Source organism: Gorilla gorilla, chromosome 1 (assembly GCF_029281585.2).
Source record: "Gorilla gorilla gorilla isolate KB3781 chromosome 1, NHGRI_mGorGor1-v2.1_pri, whole genome shotgun sequence".
Lineage (NCBI taxonomy): Eukaryota > Metazoa > Chordata > Mammalia > Primates > Hominidae > Gorilla > Gorilla gorilla.
This window is the reverse complement of record NC_073224.2, coordinates 200,550,942-200,573,461: the sequence shown is the minus strand read 5'-3', so window position 1 is coordinate 200,573,461 and position 22,520 is coordinate 200,550,942. Positions and strand designations below refer to the sequence as shown.

Sequence of the window (22,520 nt, the reverse complement as noted above, 5' to 3'; positions counted from 1 at the left end):
AAAGATAAAAGCTCTAATAAAATTTCAGTCAGCAAGTAGAGATTCATCCCCATAGATGTACTAATAAATGGAGTTCCACATATACTCTCATTGATACCCACTTTTTTTTTTTTTTTAATATTATGCACACCACACACACAGGGTCTCGCTGTGTCACCCAGGCTGGAGTACAGTAGTGCGATCATGGCTCACTGCACCCTCAATCTCCTGGGCTCAAGTGATCCTCCCACCTCAGCCTCCCAAGTAGCTGGGACTATAGACACACGCCACCATGCCCAGCTGATTTTTTTTTCTTTTTTTTTTTTTTTGAGACAGAGTCTCACTCTGTCGCCCCAGCTGGAGTGCAGTGGCATGATCTTGGATCACTGCAACCTCCGCCTCCTCGGTTCAAGCAATCCTCCTGCCTCAGCCTCCCAAGTAGCTGGGACTACAAGCACGTGCCACCATGCCTGGCTAATTTTTGTATTTTTAGTAGAGACGGTGTTTCACCATGTTGGCCAGGCTGGTCTCGAACTCTTGACCTCGTGATCTGCCCGCCTTGGCCTCCCAAAGTGCTGGGATTACAGGCGTGAGCCACCGCACCCGGTGATTATTTTTATTTTTAGTAGAGACGAGGTCTTGCTTTGTTGCCCAAGCTAGTCTTCAACTCCTGGGCTCAACTGATCCTCCCACCTCAGCCTCCCCAAGTGCTGGGATTACAGGCATGAGCCACTGCACCCGGCTGCTTCTGGACTTCTTATGATAACTTGGTAGAAGAAAAATTGTGTCATTAATTTATTATTTATTTTTCTGGAACTGTTTATGACTTTCACGTTTACCAGCTAGAAGTCAAAGTTTACTTCTGTTACTTAGATCACCTTACAAGGTTGATACGAGGATTAAATAAGATAGTGTATATGAAGGAGCCTAATTATATGCCTCTTTTTGGTAGGCCCTCAAGTAACATTAGTTCCCTTCCCCCAAGATTAGACCATATACTCTCAGCAAACATTTTAAATGCCAGGGTTCAGGCTTTATTGATTTCAATTTTATTTTCTCATTTCAGCCGATCGCATGAACAGACTCCAGGCAGCTCTTGCCAGCACCCAGCAGTTCCAGCAAATGTTTGATGAGTTGAGGACCTGGTTGGATGATAAACAAAGCCAGCAAGCAAAAAACTGCCCAATTTCTGCAAAATTGGAGCGGCTACAGTCTCAGCTACAGGAGAATGAAGAGTTTCAGAAAAGTCTTAATCAACACAGTGGCTCCTATGAGGTGATTGTGGCTGAAGGGGAATCTCTACTTCTTTCTGTACCTCCTGGAGAAGAGAAAAGGACTCTACAAAACCAGTTGGTTGAGCTCAAAAACCACTGGGAAGAGCTTAGTAAAAAAACTGCAGACAGACAATCCAGGCTCAAGGATTGTATGCAGAAAGCTCAGAAATATCAGTGGCATGTGGAAGACCTTGTGCCATGGATAGAAGATTGTAAAGCTAAGATGTCTGAGTTGCGAGTCACTCTGGATCCAGTGCAGCTAGAGTCCAGTCTCCTAAGATCAAAGGCTATGCTGAGTGAGGTGGAGAAGCGCCGCTCCCTGCTGGAAATATTGAATAGTGCTGCTGACATTCTGATCAATTCTTCAGAAGCAGATGAGGATGGAATCCGGGATGAGAAGGCTGGGATCAACCAGAACGTGGATGCTGTTACAGAAGAGCTGCAGGCCAAAACAGGGTCACTCGAAGAAATGACTCAGAGGCTCAAGGAGTTCCAGGAAAGCTTTAAGAATATTGAAAAGAAGGTTGAAGGAGCCAAACACCAACTTGAGATCTTTGATGCTCTGGGTTCTCAAGCCTGTAGCAACAAGAACCTGGAGAAGCTAAGAGCTCAACAGGAAATGCTGCAGGCCCTAGAGCCTCAGGTAGACTATCTGAGGAACTTTACTCAGGGTCTGGTAGAAGATGCCCCAGATGGATCTGATGCTTCTCAACTTCTCCATCAAGCTGAGGTCGCCCAGCAAGAGTTCCTCGAAGTTAAGCAAAGAGTGAACAGTGGTTGTGTGATGATGGAAAACAAGCTGGAGGGGATTGGCCAGTTTCACTGCCGGGTCCGAGAGATGTTCTCTCAATTGGCAGACCTGGATGATGAGCTAGATGGCATGGGTGCTATTGGCAGAGACACTGATAGCCTCCAGTCCCAAATCGAGGATGTCCGGCTATTCCTTAACAAAATTCACGTCCTCAAATTAGACATAGAGGCCTCTGAAGCAGAGTGTCGACATATGCTAGAAGAAGAGGGGACTCTGGATTTGTTAGGTCTCAAAAGGGAGCTAGAAGCCCTGAACAAACAGTGTGGCAAACTGACAGAGAGGGGGAAAGCTCGTCAGGAACAGCTGGAACTGACACTAGGCCGTGTAGAGGACTTCTACAGGAAATTGAAAGGACTCAATGACGCGACCACAGCAGCAGAGGAGGCAGAGGCCCTCCAGTGGGTAGTGGGGACCGAAGTGGAAATCATCAACCAACAATTAGCAGATTTTAAAGTAAGTCTGAACCTTGTTTTTCTTTTTCTTTTACATGTATTTATTTGCTTGTAACTTGGAAACCAGTCAAGTATACATTTTAACTTCTGTCCCTAGTTTTATTATTGTCACTTCCATCACCATGAAAGCACACTATCTGAAGACTAAATAGTCTCTCGGACTTCTGAGCAAACTGGTTTGAGCATTTTTCTTTTTCTTTTTCTTCTTCTTCTTCTTTTTTTTTTTTTGAGACAGGGTCTCTGTTTCTCACCCAGGCTGGAGTGCAGTGGTGCGATCTCGGCTCACTGCAGACTCGACCTCATAGGCTCAAGCGATCCTCCCACTTCAGTCTCCCAAGTAGCTGGGACCACAGGCGCCACCATACCCGGCTAATTTTTTGTATTTTTTGTAGAGACGAGGTTTCACCATGTCTCCCAGGCTGGTCTCAAACTCCTGAGCTCAGGCAATCCGCCCACCTCAGCCTACCAAAGTGTTGGGATTACAGGCGTGAGCCATCACGCCCAGCCAGAGCATTTTTCTATTGTAGTTTATTTCAGTCTTTATAACCAATTAAGGATATAGAAAGAAATGTCCAAGTCTTATCTCTTACTCTAAGAATTTCCTCTTAGGATTTCTTGAGATTTCAGATTACCAGATTTTGTAATAGCAGTGAATGTATCTTCAGGTCTCTGGTTTTTTTTGTTTTTGTTTTTTTTGTTTTTTTTTTTTTTTGGAGACAGAGTCTTGCTCTGTAGCCCAGGTTGGAGTGCAGTGGGGCGATCTAGGCCCACTGAAACCTCCACCTCCAGGGTCCAAGTGATCCTCCTGCCTCAGCCTCCCAAGTAGCTGGGGTTACAGTCGCTCACCACCACGCCTGGTTAATTTTTATGTTTTTAGTAGAGATGGGGTTTCACCGTATTGGCCAGGCTGGTCTCGATCTCCTGACCTCAGGTGATCCACCCGCCCTAGCCTCCCAAAGTGCTGGGATTACAGGCATTAGTCACCGCACTCAGCCCCCTGTTTTTCAAATTGAGGTATGAAAAACCATAAGTTAAGCATAGTCTCATCTTCCTAAAGGGTTTATTTTACACAGATTTTAGGGGAGGATATTGATGTATATTTGATATATTATGGAATAAAACATAAAATTATCATTAATTGTTAAGATAAAACATGACACTTCAAGTAAGTCTCCCATTTATATAGTAAGCAGCTTAATAATACATCCCAGACTCCTCAAGAGTACAGGTTCTTTGCCTATAGGAAAGACGTTTGAGAAGTACTGCCATAATTGCAAAAATACTTTAATTCTTTGCCTGAGCCAAAATCTCCATTCCTGAGATTGTGTGAGTATAAATTAAAGTAACAGGAGATGATTACATGACCCAAAAGTGTGGATTTACTGGGTTAGGAGCACATCTGTTGGATCTTGGCTCTCACTATATTAACCTGTTGCCCCTAGAGTTTTCCTTGTTGTAAATACGTAAAAGTCTCTCACTCTGCCACTGTACATGGAATAGATTTGGAAAGGATACTTTCAGCACTTTGTTTCCATCACTAGAGTTAATTATTCCTGCTTACACAGTTAACACTCCTGCCATTAAAGTAAAATTGTGATCTCAGAGACCCTGCTTGCCAGCGTTATTTATCTTAAAAACATGGATGCAGAGGTAATGTTGACACCAGCTCAGAGCCACGTAGTCCTAGAGACGTCACAGTTTTGTAGACAGGATCCAAGTGCAAAAATGTGGCTGTTTCAGAAGGGCCCCTCTAGGAGCTTGGGAGAAATTCAGTACTAAAGTGGGACATTGGCTGAAGACCTTCTTACCATGTTTGGAGATAGTACAATTTTGAGCAAGAGGAGTCATCGTATTTGGGTTTCTTGAGGCACCCAGATAAGGAAAGGGTAGGTAGAGAAAACTTAAACCCGTGAAGCAGTGCATTCCTCTTAGAAACTTCCTTTCTAGTGGTAGTGTGGCCTTCCCTGTTTCAGCTTGCACATTTTTCTTTCCTCTTTTGTTATAAGTGTCTCAAAAGCAGAGACTTTCTTCTACAGGTATGCTTCAGTTATCCAATTTACTTGGATCCAGGCTATTTAGACTTAACCATCTAACCAACTCAATGAAGTTTTTAGAAAACTGAAACTTATCCCTTTAGGCTCCAAAATAGTTTTATCAGCCGGGTGCGGTAGCTCACGCCTGTAATCCCAGCACTTTGGGAGGCCGAGGCGGGTGGATCACGAGGTCAGGAGATCGAGACCATCCTGGCTAACACGGTGAAACCCTGTCTCTACTAAAAAAAAATACAAAAAATTAGCCGGGTGTGGTGGCAGGCGCCTGTAGTCCCAGCTACTCGGGAGGCTGAGGCAGGAGAATGGCATGAACCCGGGAGGTGGAGCTTGCAGTGAGCCGAGATGGCGCCACTGCACTCCAGCCTGGGTGACAGAGTGAGACTCCTTCTCAAAAAAAAAAAACACACAAAATAGTTTCATCTAACCAGGTTCTGGTTTATATAGGAATTATTTTAAACTCAATTTGCCTAATTTTCTAAATATGTATTATGCATAAGTTTTTTTTAATGAGTGCAGGTTAACATTATTTAAATGGTTGTACTGTCTATACTATGGTGATATTCTCAAGGATGTGAGACACATTTGGAGCTGCTTTGTATTAAGTATTCCCAAATTACTGTGCACTTTGATTTCTATATTGAAGTTATTGTTTAGGGCCTCTATAGTATTGTACTGGTTGGATTGGCTGTGCATGTGTGTGTGGAGAGGAGGAGGTAATTTCGGGATTTCTGCCCACCACCATGATATTGGTTATTATTTCTTACTGCTATCACTTTTCACTGCTGTCATTTGGTCTGTGTAGTCTATTCCTCCCTTCTAATCTTCACTGAGCTAGAAAATGAGATAAACAGGCCTGTTAAAATGCATTAGATATGAGCTAAAATGTACAAAAGAGTCCACATGCAGGCATAAATAGTGTTTGGATTTGAGGACAAGTCATCTTTTCCTTTTCATTTAATCCTTGGTTTCTAGAGACATTCTGACTTTTGATGTTGCTGGAAGATTTCAAAAAATTACTGGGCATTACTTTATCTTATTTCTATCCTAGTATGTTGCCTAATAGTGCTCAGAGTTCAATAGCACTTAGTTGCTTGTCATAGCCAAATTCGTTTCACTGATTTCTAAAAATAAGCCTTCCACCTCAGATACTCTGGATGTGAAGGCTGGGACTGGACACTGATCGGCTGGGCTCTTGCAGAGTGTGTTCATCAACAGTGGACTGGTGTTGACAAGGCAAGCCTGGAAGAAGAGTGGGAGAAGGGAGAAGGGTGGTGGAGTGTCCTGTGTGTAGTCCATTGTCAAGTCAGTAGGTAGTTACCATAAAATGATCAGTATCCACCCTCAAGTTGGGGATGCAAATCAAAAGCCCTGTTCCACCTGTCCACCTTGTAGGGAAGTCAAAAGCTTTGGAAAGAGTTTTTGCCTTCTCCCAGCAAAAATCTTTGGTCAGGAGGGGAGGAGCATATTCTTGGCTGAACTCATGCTGAGCTCATCGGAAGTGAAAACAATGAGAGGAGAAAAATTCTGTGTGTCAGTTCCATAGTCCCCGGGAGGCCGCATAAAGGGAAGGTCTTTTTGGACCCATTCTGAGGACTGAGTCATTTTCATGATTTGAGTGTGGAGTTCCTGGGTTAATGTATTATAGTCCAGCCATAGATTAATCTTTCCTTACTCCAGCAGCAGACCAGATTTATAAAGTATAACTCTTGTTTTCAGATTCAAATTATTTTTAATAAGGTAAAAACAAAGATGAAGATAAATATTTTTAAAAACAGCATTAGCTGTAAGTTTTCAGCTCTTTTTTAAATGGAATCATACTTTTAGCACAGAATCTGCACAAGAGAAGAGGATATGAATCTGGGAGACGGAAACTCTGCTTTAACCCAGCTAACTCCATGGGAGCTAGAATAGACAGATGAGTTAGGCCTATGAAGAACCCCCCAGTCTTACATGGGACTGTACAGTCTTGCTGATAGATCCATGGATCTGCAGTCTGTGGGGAAAATTATTTCTTCCTTAAATGAATGTGGAATACTACATTATTCCTAGGAAAGGCTTTCCCTCAGTTGCTTCTGAATGATTAGTAGGTCCTCACTGGCTGACCAGATTCTATCACATGGGAGTGGAAGAGAGTTCCTTTCCACTCAAACCAGGCAGAGATCTCAGGCTTCCTGAGTTAGGATCTTTACCAGGTTCAGCTCTCTGTTGGAAGTAGAAAGGAAGAAGCCATTCTAGAAATCACTAATGAGAGGATTGAGCTTGTTTTCAGAAAGCTGGAAAGAAAAGACTTTGGCAAATCTCTTCAGGAAATTCCGTTTTCCTGAACAAGGGAGTCTGGTTATTGAGGAAAAGGAATTGTATGTGTCTAACAGGAGGCTAACAAGAAAGGAAGGACCTTTTTATCACTGAAACTTGAGCCAAAGAATTCCCCTAGTGACCTTCCTGGGAAGGGTAAAAAAAAAAAAAATATATATATATATATATATATATATGTACACGTGTGTGTGTATATATATGTGTATATATATATGTGTATATATATGTATATATATGTGTATATATATGTATATATATGTGTATATATATATATGTTAAGTCTCTGATGATAACAAGAGATTTTCCTCATTTTGAAATTCCCTATGTAGGTTTTACTTGAACTGAGATCATTCTGAATCTTAAACCAACCCCTCCTTTGCCCCCTGCTCCCCCCAAGAACCATGTGACTTCTCACTCAGAAAGTATTTGATGGTTTGGGCATCATACTGGTGAGCATTATCAAGAAACCTGGATGCACCTTCATTCACTTGTTTTTCATATGTATTTATATTGTTGTGTATTTGGGTCATGCTTCAGACTTGGCATTCTACCTCTCAGTGATAAGAATGAACAATGGGGCCAGGCACAGTGGCTCACACCTATAATCATAGCATTCTGGGAGGCTGATGTGGGCAGATCAGTTGAGCCCAGGAGTTCGAGACCAGCCTGGGCAACAAAGTGAGGCGGCCCTTCTACAAAAAATAAATAAATTAGCTAGGCATGATGGCACATGCTGTGGTCCCAGCTTACACAGGAGGCTGACGCAGGAGAATCACTTGATCCTAGGACGTTGACGCTGCAGTGAGCTGCGTCCATGCCACTGCAGTCCAGCGTGTAACAGAGTGAGACCCTGTCTCAAAAAAAAAGAAAGAAAGAAAGACAGAGAGAGAGAGGGAGGGAGGGAGGGGGAGAGAGAGAGAGAAAGAAAGAGAGAATAAAAGAAAAGAGAATAAAAGAAAGAAAGAAACAGAATAAGAAAGTCTTGTAAATGCCTTCATTTGATTGATTGATTGATTGATTGATTGCCACATAGAAAGCAAGCTTAGGCATCTTCATGTGCACATGAGAAAAGCCCTGGAAGAGGCTGGGGGCGGTGGCTCACGCCTGTAATCCCAGTACTTTGGAAGGCTGAGGTGGGTGGATCACCTGAGGTCAGGAGTTCGAGACGAGCCTGGCCAACATGGTGAAACCCTGTATCTACTAAAAATACAAAAATTAGCTGGGCATGGTGGCACATGTCTGTAGTCTCAGCTGTTTGGGGAGGCTGAGGCAGGAGAATGGCTTGGACCTGGGAGGCAGCAGTTGCAGTGAGCCGAGATCGCACCACTGCACTCCAGCCTGGGTGTCAGAGACTCCGTCTCCAAAAAAAGAAAAAGAAAAAGAAAAGCCCTGGAAGACAGGGCCCAGCATGTAGTTGAAAGACTGCCAGTTTACTCCTTCCTTTCAAATGATTACAAGGACAGTATCAGCTCATGTACGTTTTTGGCAGTTAGTACACCTGCCTGAGAGTGAGTCACTGGAGGATAGAGCAAATGAGGTTAGCGTTATCTACCTGCCCTTGGAGAGACAGGAAATCACACTTGGTATGACCTGTCTGTCACCTGGAGGTTTAGGTTTCCCCAGCTTTACCAAGATGAGTGGGTATCCTCTATCCCTGCCAACCCCCACCTTGTGCTGACCCTTCCTTGGCCTGTCTTGGTTTTTTCCTTTCTTCCTTAAACAAAGCTACTCCAAATAGGAACTAGGGTCCAAGGAAATAAAGACAGTATCCTAAAATGGATTTCTCAATTTCAGCACTATTGACATTTTTTGGGGGTGGGTGGGGAGGAAAGGGGCAGCCACTCACACCACCACCTCTGCCTGCCACTATCAACATTTTGGACTGGATAATTCTTTGTTGTGAGAAGCTGTCCTGTGCATTATAGGCTGTTTAGCAGCATTTCTGACCTAGTAACTTCCCAGTTGTACAACTAAAAATGTCTCCCTGGAAGGCAGAATTACCCTCTGTTGAGAACTATAGCCCTGGAAGAAATTGCCACCTATACATGGGAAACTTAGAATTCAGGTGGAATAGGTTACTAGTTAAATATTTATGTAACAAGCAGCCTTCTGATAATCTGATTATGACTGTGTGTAGTGGCAACAACCACTTCTAAGTCAGCTTTCCTTTAAGCCAGGCTCTGGATTCTTTATTTTTGCTGGCCTTAATCTGTGTCTGGCTTAACACCTCCTGGTCACTTTCCCTGGCTGGAATTTGCGTACAGTTGTCAGTTGTTGATGCAGGTGTTTGGTTGATGATGCATTGCCAAAGAGAAGAGGAACTTCCTTTGTGGACATACTTCAGGGAGCTTCCTTGTTCTGTGCCTTTAAGGGGAGACTACAGTCTCTCAGTTGTTCTCCACAGCCAACCAAGAGTTTGGCTGCTGATATTTATAACCCTTATGTGACCACCCCCACCTCCCCACCCCACAAAGAATTCCAATGCTCTGTAATAATCCTCTCCACCCCCACCATAGCAACTGGATGTGGAGAAGGTGAAGGAGCCTTTAAGGCCTTTAAGTTTGCTTCATGTTGAACCTTTTCCAGCTCCCTTTTAAAGTATTGCCAGTTGTATTTTAAATATCAGTGTCACAAGCAAAATCCCAGGCTTGCAGCCACTGCATCATCTTAAAGGAGCCTCATGCCCCAGTGAAGGTAGTAAAATTGAATGGAAGGTAGTAAAATCATCAAGAAATGATTGATAGATTTTACAAAAATCTGTCTGGAAATTTGATAGCAAGGTGAGATTTTAAAGCAACAAACAGGCTAGGCGCAGTGGCTCATGCCTGTAATCCCAGCATTTTGGGAGGCTGCGGCAGGTGGATCACGCTGTCAGGAGATCGAGACCATCCTGGCCAACATGGTGAAACCCCATCTTAGCCGGGCATGGTGGCATGCGCCTGTAGTCCCAGCTACACAGGAGGCTGAGGCAGGAGAATCGCTTGAACCCAGGAGGTGGAGGTTGCAGTGAGCCGACATCGCGCCACTGCACTCCAACCTGGTGACAGAGCGAGACTCCATCTCAAAAAAAAAAAAAAAAAAGCAACAAACAAATATATCTGTAACCAAAGAAAAGGACTGAGCAGTTGGATTTGAGTTTACTAAAATTCTTCACATACAGTATCAGTATGTAGCATTCACAACTAAGATTTATCATTTGTATAAGAAGGAAGAAATATGTTTCCAGAAAAACTAGAATGTATCCTGTGCAGAACTTGTATATATTGATCGTTTAGTAGTTGATTAGTAAACATGGTTAAGATAAGCACAGACTTGCAGAAAAGGACTGATCCTCACTGTGCCTAGAAGTGAATGGTAAATGGTCTCAGCCTTAGGCTGGTTCTGGAGCTTCAGAAAAATATCCTGGGCACTTTCAAGCTCGCTAATAAGCTATGAGCTTCTAGGAAGTACGATGAGTTTCTTTGAAGGGCCGTTTATTGTTAGAGTTGCTGGTTTACTAGGAATAAAATGACTTCCACAGGGAGTTGTGTCAGGTCACTGCACCAAACCATCACTGTAAAGGGCTGTCTCCTGCTGAATGGATTCTTCACAAGTCTCAGCTGTCCCAGTTGGAAAAACCCAGCTATGGGTAGAATGTGCACCCTCCCTACTTTGCCACCACTAAGTGCTTTTCAACTACGAGTCTCTCTTATTGACTATAGAAGGTTAATGGAATACACTTACTCTCTAGGACATCATAAACTATTTTTCTACCACCAGTCATGTCATTTGAAATATGGATCTTTGCTACACGTGGTGATGGTTCATGGATGGAGGTTAAAAGGAAGTGATTCCATATTCCTTTTAACCCATCCTTACTGGGCAGTTGCTCTGTGCTAGTCCTTGTCGTGGGTACTGGAGTCTCAGATAGTCTCTAGTTAACAGTGTACAGATGTGCCTTGACTTACAGTGAAATTATGTCTGGATAAACCCATCATAACTCGAAAATATTGTAAGTCAGAAATGCATTTAATGTACCTACTGACGGCCGGGTATGGTGGCTCATGCCTGTCATCTCAGCACTTTGGGAGGCCAAGGTGGGTGGATCACCTGAGGTCAGAAGTTCAAGACCAGCCTGGTCAACATGGTGAAACATGGTGAAACCCGGTCTCTACTAAATATACAAAAATTAGCCGGGCGTGGTGGCGAGCGCCTGTAATCCCAGCTACTCAGGAGGCTGAGGCAGGAGAATCGCTTGAACCCGGGAGGCAGAGGTTGCAGTGAGCTGAGATCATGCCATTGCGCTCCAGCCTGGGCAACGAGCGAAACTTCATTCCAAAAAAAAAAAAAAAAGTAGCTACTGACCATCATAGCTCAGCTTAGCCTACCTTAAACATACTCAGACACTTACATTAGCCTACAGTTGGGCAAAATCATCTATCAGAAAGCCTATTTTATAATAAAGTGCTGACTCGCTCATGTAATTTATTGAATATTGTACTGAAATAGAGAAACTGAATGATTGGGTACTTGAAGTATGGTTTCTACTGAATGCATATCACTTTCACCATCATAAAGTTGAAAAATCTTAAGTTGAACCATTGTTAAGTCAGAGACCATCTATAGTAAGGGAAACAGATACAGAGAATTACAGTGGTACTGATGTAGTGGTAAATGCAGTAAGAAAGATCTGAGTCTAAATGATCTCTGAAAAAAACTCTAAATCAGACATTTAAAATCCTATTTTGCAGATAAGAAAACTTAAGACTTGAAGAGGTTAAAATAACTTGTTCGAGCCACATAGCAAGTAAATATTAGAGTTGGGATTGGGAAGGTCTGTTTGGCACCAAAGTTTATGCTACACCAGTGGTTGTCAACCAAGCATAGCTTTGCAGAGACTCCCACTCCCCGCCACTCCTTTTTTTTTTTTTTTTTTAAACAGTTTCACTCCCATCACCCAGGCTAGAGTGCAGTGGCACAATCATGGCTCACTGCAGCCTCGACCTCCCAGTCTCAAGTGATCCTCCTGCCTCAGCCCCACAAGTAGCTGGAATTACAGGTGCACACTGCCATTCCTGGCTAATTTTTGTATTTTTTGTAGAGATAGGGTTTCACCATGTTGCCAAGGCCAGCCTTGAACTCCTGAGCTCAAATGATCTGCCTACTTCAGCCTCTCAGAGTGCTGGTATTACAGGAATGAGCCACAGTGCCTGGCCCAGAGACATTTTTTATTGTTATGACTGGAAAAGCTGCTACTGGCATCTAGTAAGTGCTGCTAAACAACCTACAATACACAGGACGACGGCCCCTTACAATGAAAGAATTATTCAGCTTACTTCTAGAAAGCTAGGGAATTTGATTTTTGCCATCTTCAGATCCCATGACAAGTAAGAGTTAACTGATTAAATAGTTCCACTCGCTGGGGGTGCTTCTGTGGTTTTCCTCTCCTTTTAAGAAAATTAGTTAAGAAATAATGTTGCTTCCGGGAGTGACTTACACAGATAGAGTCAGGATCTTGGGGAACTAATCTGAGTCAGCAACTGAAGAATTTTCTCTATGCCTGACCAGTCCCCACCCCACACTGCCACAAGGCTCCTGCTGTGGAAATCAATCAGCTGTGTATCTCAGGCTGCTTCCTGTAGGGTGTGTTATGGAATGGCATCAGCCCTTGCACCAGCTGGGAGTACTGATCTCAGTGTGATTTTATCAGACTGTGTTTCTTTTGAGCCTTACTGTTTGGAACAAAGGACCCTCTGTTAAGAATGCAGAGAGCTGGTGTGATTGGATAACTAGCATATACATACATGGTTCCTATGGGGAAAAAACAGACATAAATTATGCTATAGCCCTCTAAAATTTTCATCTCCAAAATGATTTCCTGACCTTCTGTCTGTATTCACAGTTCTTTCTGTAAGTGCTTATCCTTCCCCCAAAGCAATTCGAAGGCCATCTGATCTGATAAATGGTTGTATCCTTCAGAACTAGCCTATTTCTGTGTCTCCAGTCTTGGACGTATTTGATCCCCACTATCTTTCCAGTGTTATTTCCTATATAGACCATACACTACATCCAGTTACCCCAGACACTCCTTATACATTTTACGTATTTGATTTCTGAAGTCATAGCTCAAGTCCACTTCTTTATAAAGCTTTTTTTTTTTTTTGAGATGGATTCTGGCTCTGTCACCCAGGCTGGAGTGCAGTGGTGAGATCTCGGCTCACTGCAATTTCTGACTCCCAGGTTCAAGCGATTCTCTTGCCTCAGCCTCCCAAGTATCTGGGATTACAGGCACGCACCATCTTGCCTAGCTAATTTTTTTGTATTTTTAGTAGAGACGGGGTTTCGCCACGTTGGCCAGGCTGGTCTCGAACTCCTGATCTCAGGTGATCCACCCACCTTGGCCTCCCAAAGTGCTGGGATTATAGGCGTGAACCACCATGCCCGGCCTTATAAAGGCTTTTGATCCCCCCAGCTCACTACTCCTAATCTCTTAATCATTTACAATGTATAACTCACTTGGCTTTTATCACATACTACCTAATTTTGACATTTTCTGATTATATCCATTTGTCCTATCCCCTCAGTTAATTCACTTTTGTGTCCCTTAATGTAGTTAGCATATTGGTATATACACAGTTGGAGATGAGACAATATTTGACTGACTGGATGAACATTCTTTATTTCTCATAAGCCATGTGAGCTCTAGGATTCAAAATGCTATCTACTCTGCAAGACTTGAGGTATATATCCTTGTGTGTCCTGAAGAAATTCTAATCTTAGCCTGATTTCCTCAGTTCTCCATCTTTCTTCTGGGCTTCCTTCCTTCTCTGCTAGTTAGTATATGTTAAGGGAACACAATCTTTTTTCAATATAAGAGGGCAAAACTAAGAAAGAAATGTGCTACTTCTTATGCACAGAGTCATTGCTACTTACTCAATTAGTTGACAGTTTGGTGTAGTGAAAAAAACTGAATACAAGTTCTAGTCAGAAGTATCCAGGTTTGAATCCTGGCTCTATCATTTACTAGCTGAGTGACCTTCAGGGAAATTACTTAACCTCTCTGAATCTTACTTACTTTAACTGTAAAATACAAATATTGGTAAATCATACCTTTAGGATTTTTATGAAAATTAAATGAAGTGATATATCTAAAAGTATTAGGCTTATATTCGGTGCTCAGCTCACTAGATGATAATATGCTTTTTTTAAAAAAGAAGCTTATCTAGACATATAAATTAGAATATTGTGAAATCTTTTTTTTTTCATTTTTTGTTTGTTTGTTTGTTTGTTTTTGAGACAGGGTCTCACTTTGTCAATCAAGCCTGAAGTGCAGTGGCATGATCATGGCTCACTGCAGCCTCAACCTCCTAGGCTCAAGCGATCCTCCTGCCTCAGCCCCTACAAGTAGCTGGGATTACAGGCATGCTACCACCACACCCAGCTAATTTTTGTATCTTTTGTAGAGATGGGGTTTTACCACGTTGCCCAGGCTAGTCTTGAACTCCTGAACTCAAGTGATCCGCCCACCTCAGCCTCCCAAAATGCTGGGGTTATAAACATGAGCCATTGTATCAAGCCTGTGAAATCTTTTTAATAAGAACAGTTACCCCTCTTTGTGCCTAGGGATCATCATTCTCCAGAAGACTTGATCTAAGGCCCAGCACCAGATTAGATTGTTTTTTTTTCTTCTTGAAAATTGGAAAAATGGAAATTATGAGGATAAAGTAAAATTAGTTTGATAACAATGAAACAAGTGGATGGATAGAGAGCCTTCCTGAGCAGTTTTTGTGGGAACAATAGGGCTTATTTCTAGCCCTAGAGTGGCAATAATAGGCAAGTTTAGGTCATGATTCAACACAGCTTAAAATATATTTTATGTACACATACATATACATACATATTTATTTATTCATTAATTCATTTATGCATTTCTATCAGAATCCTACAACCAGCAGGTTTTTCTGAGACCATTTTGGCCTTGGCTTGTATGCTCTACAAATTAATATTATTTTCAAATCATTAACCAGAATTAACCAGAAGACATTACCAGCTCAGTGACTTCCCCAGCCACTCAGTTGCCCATTAGATCAGCTCTAATGATCTCAGGGATTTTGGCCTAATTAGCTTTTATCATAGACCATGTTATCTTCCTCTGTTACCGTACAGTGGCAACTACTAAGTCAGCATCTTTAGGAAAGACACCTCTTAATATTAATCAATCTTTAATTAAAACATTGAGGGCTGAGCCAAAAAATATCGGCAGAGTTTCAGAAGCAAGCAGCTTAAAATACAGATATAATTCATCTGTCTGCCAATCTCATACCAGATTGAGATGTTTTACAGAAAGTCTTTAATTCTTTACAGTTTCAGCAAATATGTGTTTTTAATGTTTTTAACATTTGGTCATGTGTATATATGAGTCAAGGAAAGAAGATAATTCAAAGAAATTATATGTGCCTTAGATTTTCTCCATCTTGAATTAATTGTATTTATCAAGTGAACCATTTAATATCTCTGTCATCTTGCAATTCATTCCCAAAGGATAAGCTCTGGTTTTGGTCTAATTCTTTAAATTCATACCTAAGCTGTTTGTTTCTTTGTCATCAATGATAAGAATTTTCCTTAGTAACAAAATGAAAGAGATGGTTTTTAGAAATCTCTTCCCTCTGTATTATTTATTCTGCCTTCTTTTCTAATATTCAGGAGCAGGGGCTGGACGCAGTGGCTCACGCCCGTAATCCCAGCACTTTGGGAGGCCAAGGCAGGCAGATCACTTGAGGTCAGGAGTTCAAAACTAGCCTGGCCAACATGGTAAAACCCCGTCTCTACTAAAAATACAAAAATTAGCCAGGCTTGGTGGTGGGTGCCTGTAATTCCAGCTACATAGGAGGCTGAGGCAGGAGAATCGCTTGAACCTGGGAGGTAGAGGTTGCAGTGAGCCAAGATCGCACCATTGCACTCCACCTGGGTGACAGAGTGAGACTCTGTCTCAAAAAAGAGGGGGTGATTCAACCCAGAGACCTCTTTCATGGAAATAACCAAGCAATTTTGTGATGATCATGCCACTCTGGAACTGGAAAGACTACTCTCAGTTAGTCCCAGGGGGAGGCCCACATCATCACTTTCTCAGGGAAACCTACCCTGAGCTTCCAGGCCAGGTTGAGGCCCATGACCCATGTTCTCATAGCACGGTGTGCTTTCCTTAGTGCCTGGGATAGTTTAGGGCACATAGTAGATACCAATAAATATTTGGTGTATGGATGAAAAGAAGAGAATCAACGATATAACCTTGTGAAATTAGTTGCCTCAAGAGGAGAGGAAGAGGAATCCAAGGAGACAAAGAAGGACTGGCTAGAAAGATAGCACCAGGGTACCACAGTGTCATGGAAGTCCAAAGAACACAGTCTCAAGAAGAAGGGAGGATCCATACTTATTTCTCACCACTGCTTATCCTTAACCCCCTCTAATCTGATCCAACACCCATCACTGTGCTGAAACTGCTCTCTTAGATATTCATTGGCTTCCTAGTTGCCAAGTCTAGTGGCCTTGTCTGCCTCACTATTCTCCTCTTTCATTGTACAGCATTTAATATCAGATCTTCTTTCTTGAAAGTTAATTTACTTTCTGGACATTGTGCTCTTCCGTTCTCTTCTCTGGCTGCTCTTCTGCTTTCCTTTTTGGTTTGTCTTCCTATCTCCTAAATATGTGGTTCCTTAAACTCTGTCATCTGTCTCTTCTCTTCTCTCTGCACTCAACCTCTGAGATGGCAGCTCCTCACTGTTCTATGGGGAAAGGCTTCCAAATCTATCTTTCTCTCTCTTTTGTTTTTTTTGTTTTGTTTGTTTGTTTTTTTGTTTGGTTGTTTTGTTTTGTTTTGAGATGGAGTCTCGCTCTGTCTCCCAGGCTGGAGTGCAGTGGGTGCGATCTTGGCTCACTGCAGTCTACACCTCCCAAGTTCAAGTGGTTCTCCTGCCTCAGCCTTCCAAGTAGCTGGGACTACAGGTGCATGCCACCACACACGGCTAATTTTTGTATTTTTAGTAGAGACGGGCTTTCGCCATGTTGGCCAGGCTGGTCTCAAACTCCTGACCTCAGGTGATCTGCCTGCCTCGGCCTCCCAAAGTGCTGGGATTACAGGTGTGAGCCACCACGCCTGGCCCAAATCTATATCTCTATCCCAGCATTGAATCTTTTGTGTGAGGGGCCCTTCTAGACACCTTCACATGGGTCGTTTTTTAGTATTTCACATACAGAATGCTCTAAGATAAATGAATTCAAATATTTTATTCTTTCCTGCTGTTGTTTTATAATAAGTACTACTATGCCCCTAGTAACCTAAGAGTAACACTATATGGCATTATCTTTGTTTTTTTCCCTCTAACCTCTACCTTCTCTCTGGTCAGTTGTGAAGCCCAAATATTCTTCCTCTGCAATTACTTTCACAGCCCTCTTCCTCATTTTTACTAGGTGTATTATTCTGGACAAGTATGCTTGCCACCCTAAGTTTCATTTATAAAGATTTAGATTTTTTAAATGAGATAATAATAAGTGACAGTTGAGTGAGCATCCCATCCCAAAGTCCTCATTTAAAAATTTTTTGGGGGGGGCCAGGCTTCGTGGCTCATGCCTGTAATCCTGGCACTTTGGGAGGCCGAGGCGGGCAGATCACCTGAGGTCAGGAGTTCGAAACCAGCCTGGCCAACATGGCGAAACCCCATCTCTACTAAAAATAGAAAAATTAGCCAGGTGTGGTGGTGTGTGCCTGTAATCTCAGCTACTTGGGAAGCTGAGGCAGGAGAATTGCTTGAACTTGAGAGGCAGAGGTTGCAATGAGCGAGATCGCGCCACTGCATTCCAGCCTGGCAACAGAGTGAGACTCTGCCTCAAAAAAATAAATAAATAAATAAGTAAATAAATAAATAAATAAAATGAAATAGAATAAAACGGGTTTTTTTTTGCTGGGCATGGTGGCTCATGCTGTAAGCCCAGTTGGGAGGCTTAGGCAGGTGCATCGCTTAAGCTCAGACAACATGGTAAAACCCCATCTCTAGTAAAAATACAAAAATTAGCTGGGCGTGGTGGTGCACACCTGTCATCCCAGCTACTTGGGAGGCTGAGGCAGGAGAATCACTTAAACCCGGGAGGTGGAGGGTGCAGTGAACCGAGATCGTGTCACTGCACCCCAGCCTGGGTGACAATGTGAGACCCTGTCTGGAAAAAAAAAAAAATTAACAACAACAACAAAAAAATTTGGAGACAGGATCTCACTCTGTCGCCAGGCTAGAGTGCAGTGACACAATTACAGCTCATTGTAACCTTGAACTCCTGGGCTGAACGATTTTCTCAGCTCAACCTCCCAAGTAGCTAGGACTACAGATGCACATGCCTGGCCAATTTTTTAACTTTTTGTAGAGACGAGTGTCTTGCAATGTTGCTTCGGCTAGTCTTGAACTCCTGGCCTCAAGGGATACCCCTGCCTCAGCTTCTCAAAGTATTGGAATTACAGGTGTGAGCCATTGAGCCCAGCCAGAATTTGCTTCTTTAGAGTCCTGCCTTCGGCTCTCTACTTAGAAATATTTGTCTTTGCCATCTCTGTATATCTGAAATCCTAATGAGTAAATGTGATTCCCTCCATAAATCCTTCTCTGATACCTCCTGCCTTCCTTCTTCCCACCTTTCTGTCAGGTCTTTTCTAACTTGCAAAGCCCCATGATTTTGTCATCACCATGGTTTTGGTGACCATTAGTCTAAAAAGAGGGATTAATACACTGTCTTTTGGAAAGTCTACAGGCAGGAAAGGGCTTACAGGGGTCATGAGAGTTCCTGCAGAGTGTGTGGAAAGTTTTCTCATGGGTTCACGAGTACATGAGAGCTCAAATAGCATCAAAATCCTTAGTATCCCACTTAAAGCAAACTTCATGTCATGCTATGTTGCTTTATGAGCCACTCTGTAGCCATGTTTATAATAATAAAAGTACCAAAGGATGGCAGTGACTGATGCCCAACAGGTACAGACTAATACTGTGGAGTTTCTACTTGCTACTAAATAATGCTTGTAAAATCTAAAGATCCTAAGATGAAAGGCATTGTGTAGATTTAAAATGAGCAAGATCCAACCAGTCCTCTGTATCCTCTTCTACTCAGAATTAGTCTTCCAAGAGAGAGCACCCATCAAGGTGGGTGATAAGGCATCATAGAATCTAGGGAAGTGTGAATCTGGGGTCTCCAGATTGTCCCAGAGGGCTGACATTTTAGGTCTGGAGCAGACAAGGGCAGGATGCCAGGTCCAAAACTTGGAAAGGGAGCTATGTTAGGGTGTGAGGAGACTCCACCCGGCTGTCTTTCATTAGGAAGACTGCAGGAAGGAGCTGGAAGGGCCAGGATTTTTCTTTCTTCTAAGTTCACTGAAGGAAAATCTAACACCAAATTTTGTACTTGGGAATTTTAAAATGACTAGAGAATTCTTTGAACTCTGTAATCAATTAACCGGAAACTCATTTGAAATTTGGCTTCAGTGCATATGTTTGTGGTTACAGGGGTGGGGGAAATATCTGAAGAGGGTCTCTGGAGCTCCCTGTATTTTTCTTTTAAAAAGTTTATACACAGCATGTGAAATGAACAGATGCTTTTTTTTTTTTTTTTTTTTTTTTTTTTTGTAGCTATCAGGGCAACAAGAGGTGGAAAGCTGTATCAGGTATTTATTTCAGTCCCTGAGATGGCTATTGGCAGAGTTCCACATACCTAAACTAAGGAGAAACTCATGAACAGATAAAAATTAAGACATGGAGGAGAACTTGTGCTTCCTCTCTTGATTTATTTCTAAACACATACTGATGATTTTTTTAAAAGAGCAAAGCACTCAGAAAGTATTCTTTGGCTTTGGGTTCTGGGGTTTTTTTGTAGGTGCGGTGGGAGGATTAGATTACTATATGTAATTTCTCTTTAGGTTGTATTTAAATTTGTTTTCCTAACACCCTAATTAGAGAGAGTGTGACTGCAGATAATAAGTAATTCGAATCTGAATTTCATAGTCGTAGGAATGCTCCATTTATTTATTTATATGGATCACTGATGAGAGTAGTAAGAATATTGGTAGATAGACATGGGAGGGAATTATTTAAGAAAAGTCTGGATTGGTTGATACCTGACTTGGTGAGGAAACAGTAAAGGAATTTCTGTTCATGAAGTTTGTGATTCCACATCAAGATAATTCTTTATGGCTAGGAACAGTAGCTACGCCTGTAATCCCAGCACTTTGGGAGGCTGAGGTGAGTGGATCACCTGAGGTCAGGTCACCAGCCTGGCCAACAAGGGGTGAAACCCCATCTCTACTAAAAATACAAAAAATTAACTGGGTGCGGTGGCGCATGCCTGTAATCCCAGCTATTCGGGAGGCTGAGGCAGGAGAATCGCTTGAACCCAGGAGGCAAAGATTGCAGTGAGCCAAGATTGCGCCACTGCACTCCAGTCTAGGCGACAGAGTGAGACGGAGTCTCACTCAAAAAAAAAAATAAAATAAAATAAAGAACATTCTTTATAATAGAATAACCACCCATGTTTCATCCAGAGCCAGAATTCCTCAGATTCTTCCAACCAGAGGGGCCCTGGCATGCTAAACAGTCTGTTATGATATCTGAACACTTAAGTGAATGTATTTGGCCAGGGAGATTTGCTAGTAAAATTGATCTTTCCTTCCCTGAGTTTTTCCAGTTGTGCTGAATAATTAAAGGAAAATTAAAACCTGGATTCCCTAAACTGTTAAGTATCAGATCTGTAAGCTATCAGTCCTTAGGATTACAGTGTATCAGAGTTAGAAAGGACTTTAAAATTCATCTGAACAAACTGCAGAAGATTTGTAAATCTGTTTTCCCAAATCTCTGCCAAGTGATTGCTTGAATTTCTGCTTAAACACCTCCAGGGTCAGGAAAGTCACCAGTTTAGGGAACACCCTATTCTTTGAATAGCTGTGAGAAGCTCTTTGTTGGTTTTAAATCTCACATCTTAGTGTGCCAGCTTAAGGAGATATCCAGAACAAGTTTCCTTCCTCCCACGTCTCAGCCCTTCAGATACTTCATGCTAATTACATCTCCTAGAACTTTCTCTAGGTCAAACATTATTGGTTCTTGCACTGTTTGTTCTTCATAGGACAGGGTTTCTAGTGTCTTGGCAGTATACGACCAAGAGGACACAGGATTCTGGGGCAGTGCCTTTAAAAGTTTTAGAACTAAAAAATATTAAAACTAGAAAGGGTGTCAAGACACAACCTAGTCGGCCTCCCCACCCCTTTCAGTTTACAGATGGGCAGAGTCTTTTGGATTTGAGTGGGTAGAATTGATCAGCAGCCGTTGTTGAAGTGAGAAATGAAGTGTAAAGCATTTTACCAGAAAAAGGGCTTTTAGTTGCCTAATTCCGATTACAGGCTTCAGCGCACTTCTCATTTTTGCCAAGGACCAGTCTGATTCCCTAAGTAAGCCTAAGGCTCAGCTCAAGGTTTCAGTGCCAGATCTTCATACACCAGGTGTTGGTTTCACTTACTGTTTGTGTAAAGGATAGAAATAACTTTTCCATAAGTTTTGCGGTATATATTGACCACATGGTCCGACAGAGATTCCGAATTTTAATAGATGTTTTTTTCCTTCATAAAATCAGAGAATGGCCATCACAAATAGAACGAGTATTGGACCCCTTCAGAGATGCAGCTGCCTCTGGTGGACAGTTTCCTGGGTTGCCCTTTGTACTTTCTTTGTTTAACAGTCACCAGGTGACCAAGTGGCTTTTCTAAAAGCCAAAGGCCGTGGACGACGGGATTGTGAGCGACTTTTCTCTAGTGTTTTCTATTTGAGATTTGAAATACCCATGCTTTTTATCTGGTCCAAGGAGGCTCAGGTTTCCTTGGCTGTGCGCAACTATAAAGGACCCAGGTGTTTGGTCATAGGGCTCAGCTGTTGGCATCCCCACCTCCCCCAACACCCCATTTTCTTCCGTCATTGATACCACTCAGGTCTGTGAGCAGAGAAATCCTAGTGGGAGAATTGCCCAGGACTTGATATACTTGAGAAGGGGGAGAGGGAAGGTAGAATGTGCCTAGAGTTATCCAATAACTTTGGTCTCTGAGCGTGACCGAATTCCTTTGGGACACCGGGAAAGTGCCGGGTTTAAGGCTGGAGTGTTCTTCGGTCCGGCAAGGGGCGCGCTAAAGGTGACACTGGAAGGAGCAGGGACAGCCTTTGGCGGCAGAGATGGAGCCGAGAGCGATGCAGGCGGACTACCCCAGCCGGCGCGACCTGCCGGCACACGGGAACTCGAGTGGCCGTCGCCAGAGCCGGCTAGCTGGGGGAGCGCGGGCGCCCTTTCTGGATTCGTTCGTCTTTGGGCTGGGCTCGGAGCCGGGCCGGTTGGAGCGAGACAGGGGCGGGAGGGGCCGGGCCAGCGGGAGGAGGGCGGGGCTTTCCTTTGTCAGGGGATTTGCGCCGCGCAGCCCAGACTCGCGCGGGTTCCGTTCCTCTCCTTGCGCCCTCTCCGGGGGCGGGGCGTTCCCCTCTGGCCCCGGGGCGCGGTGGGCGTGGGCTGCGGGAGCCGAACGGCTGGCGTCCCGGGTCTCTCGCTCCGACTCCCGCAGAAGCCCCTCCTTCGGCGCCTCAGCCTCCAATCCTCTCCA

The 22,520-nt window shown here is 43.1% G+C and overlaps 1 protein-coding gene across 21 annotated transcripts in view; it reads left to right on the top strand.

Moving 5' to 3' along the window:
- Positions 1–22,520, top strand: part of LOC101146907 (microtubule-actin cross-linking factor 1, isoforms 1/2/3/4/5) — a 280,531-nt gene that overhangs the window by 179,808 nt on the left and 78,203 nt on the right. For all 21 annotated transcript variants that reach the window (XM_055392119.2, XM_055392106.2, XM_063700149.1 and 18 more), the window contains one exon: positions 1,046–2,517. In XM_055392119.2, coding sequence (XP_055248094.2) covers positions 1,046–2,517 — 1,472 coding nt within the window. The remainder of the gene's footprint in view (positions 1–1,045; positions 2,518–22,520) is intronic.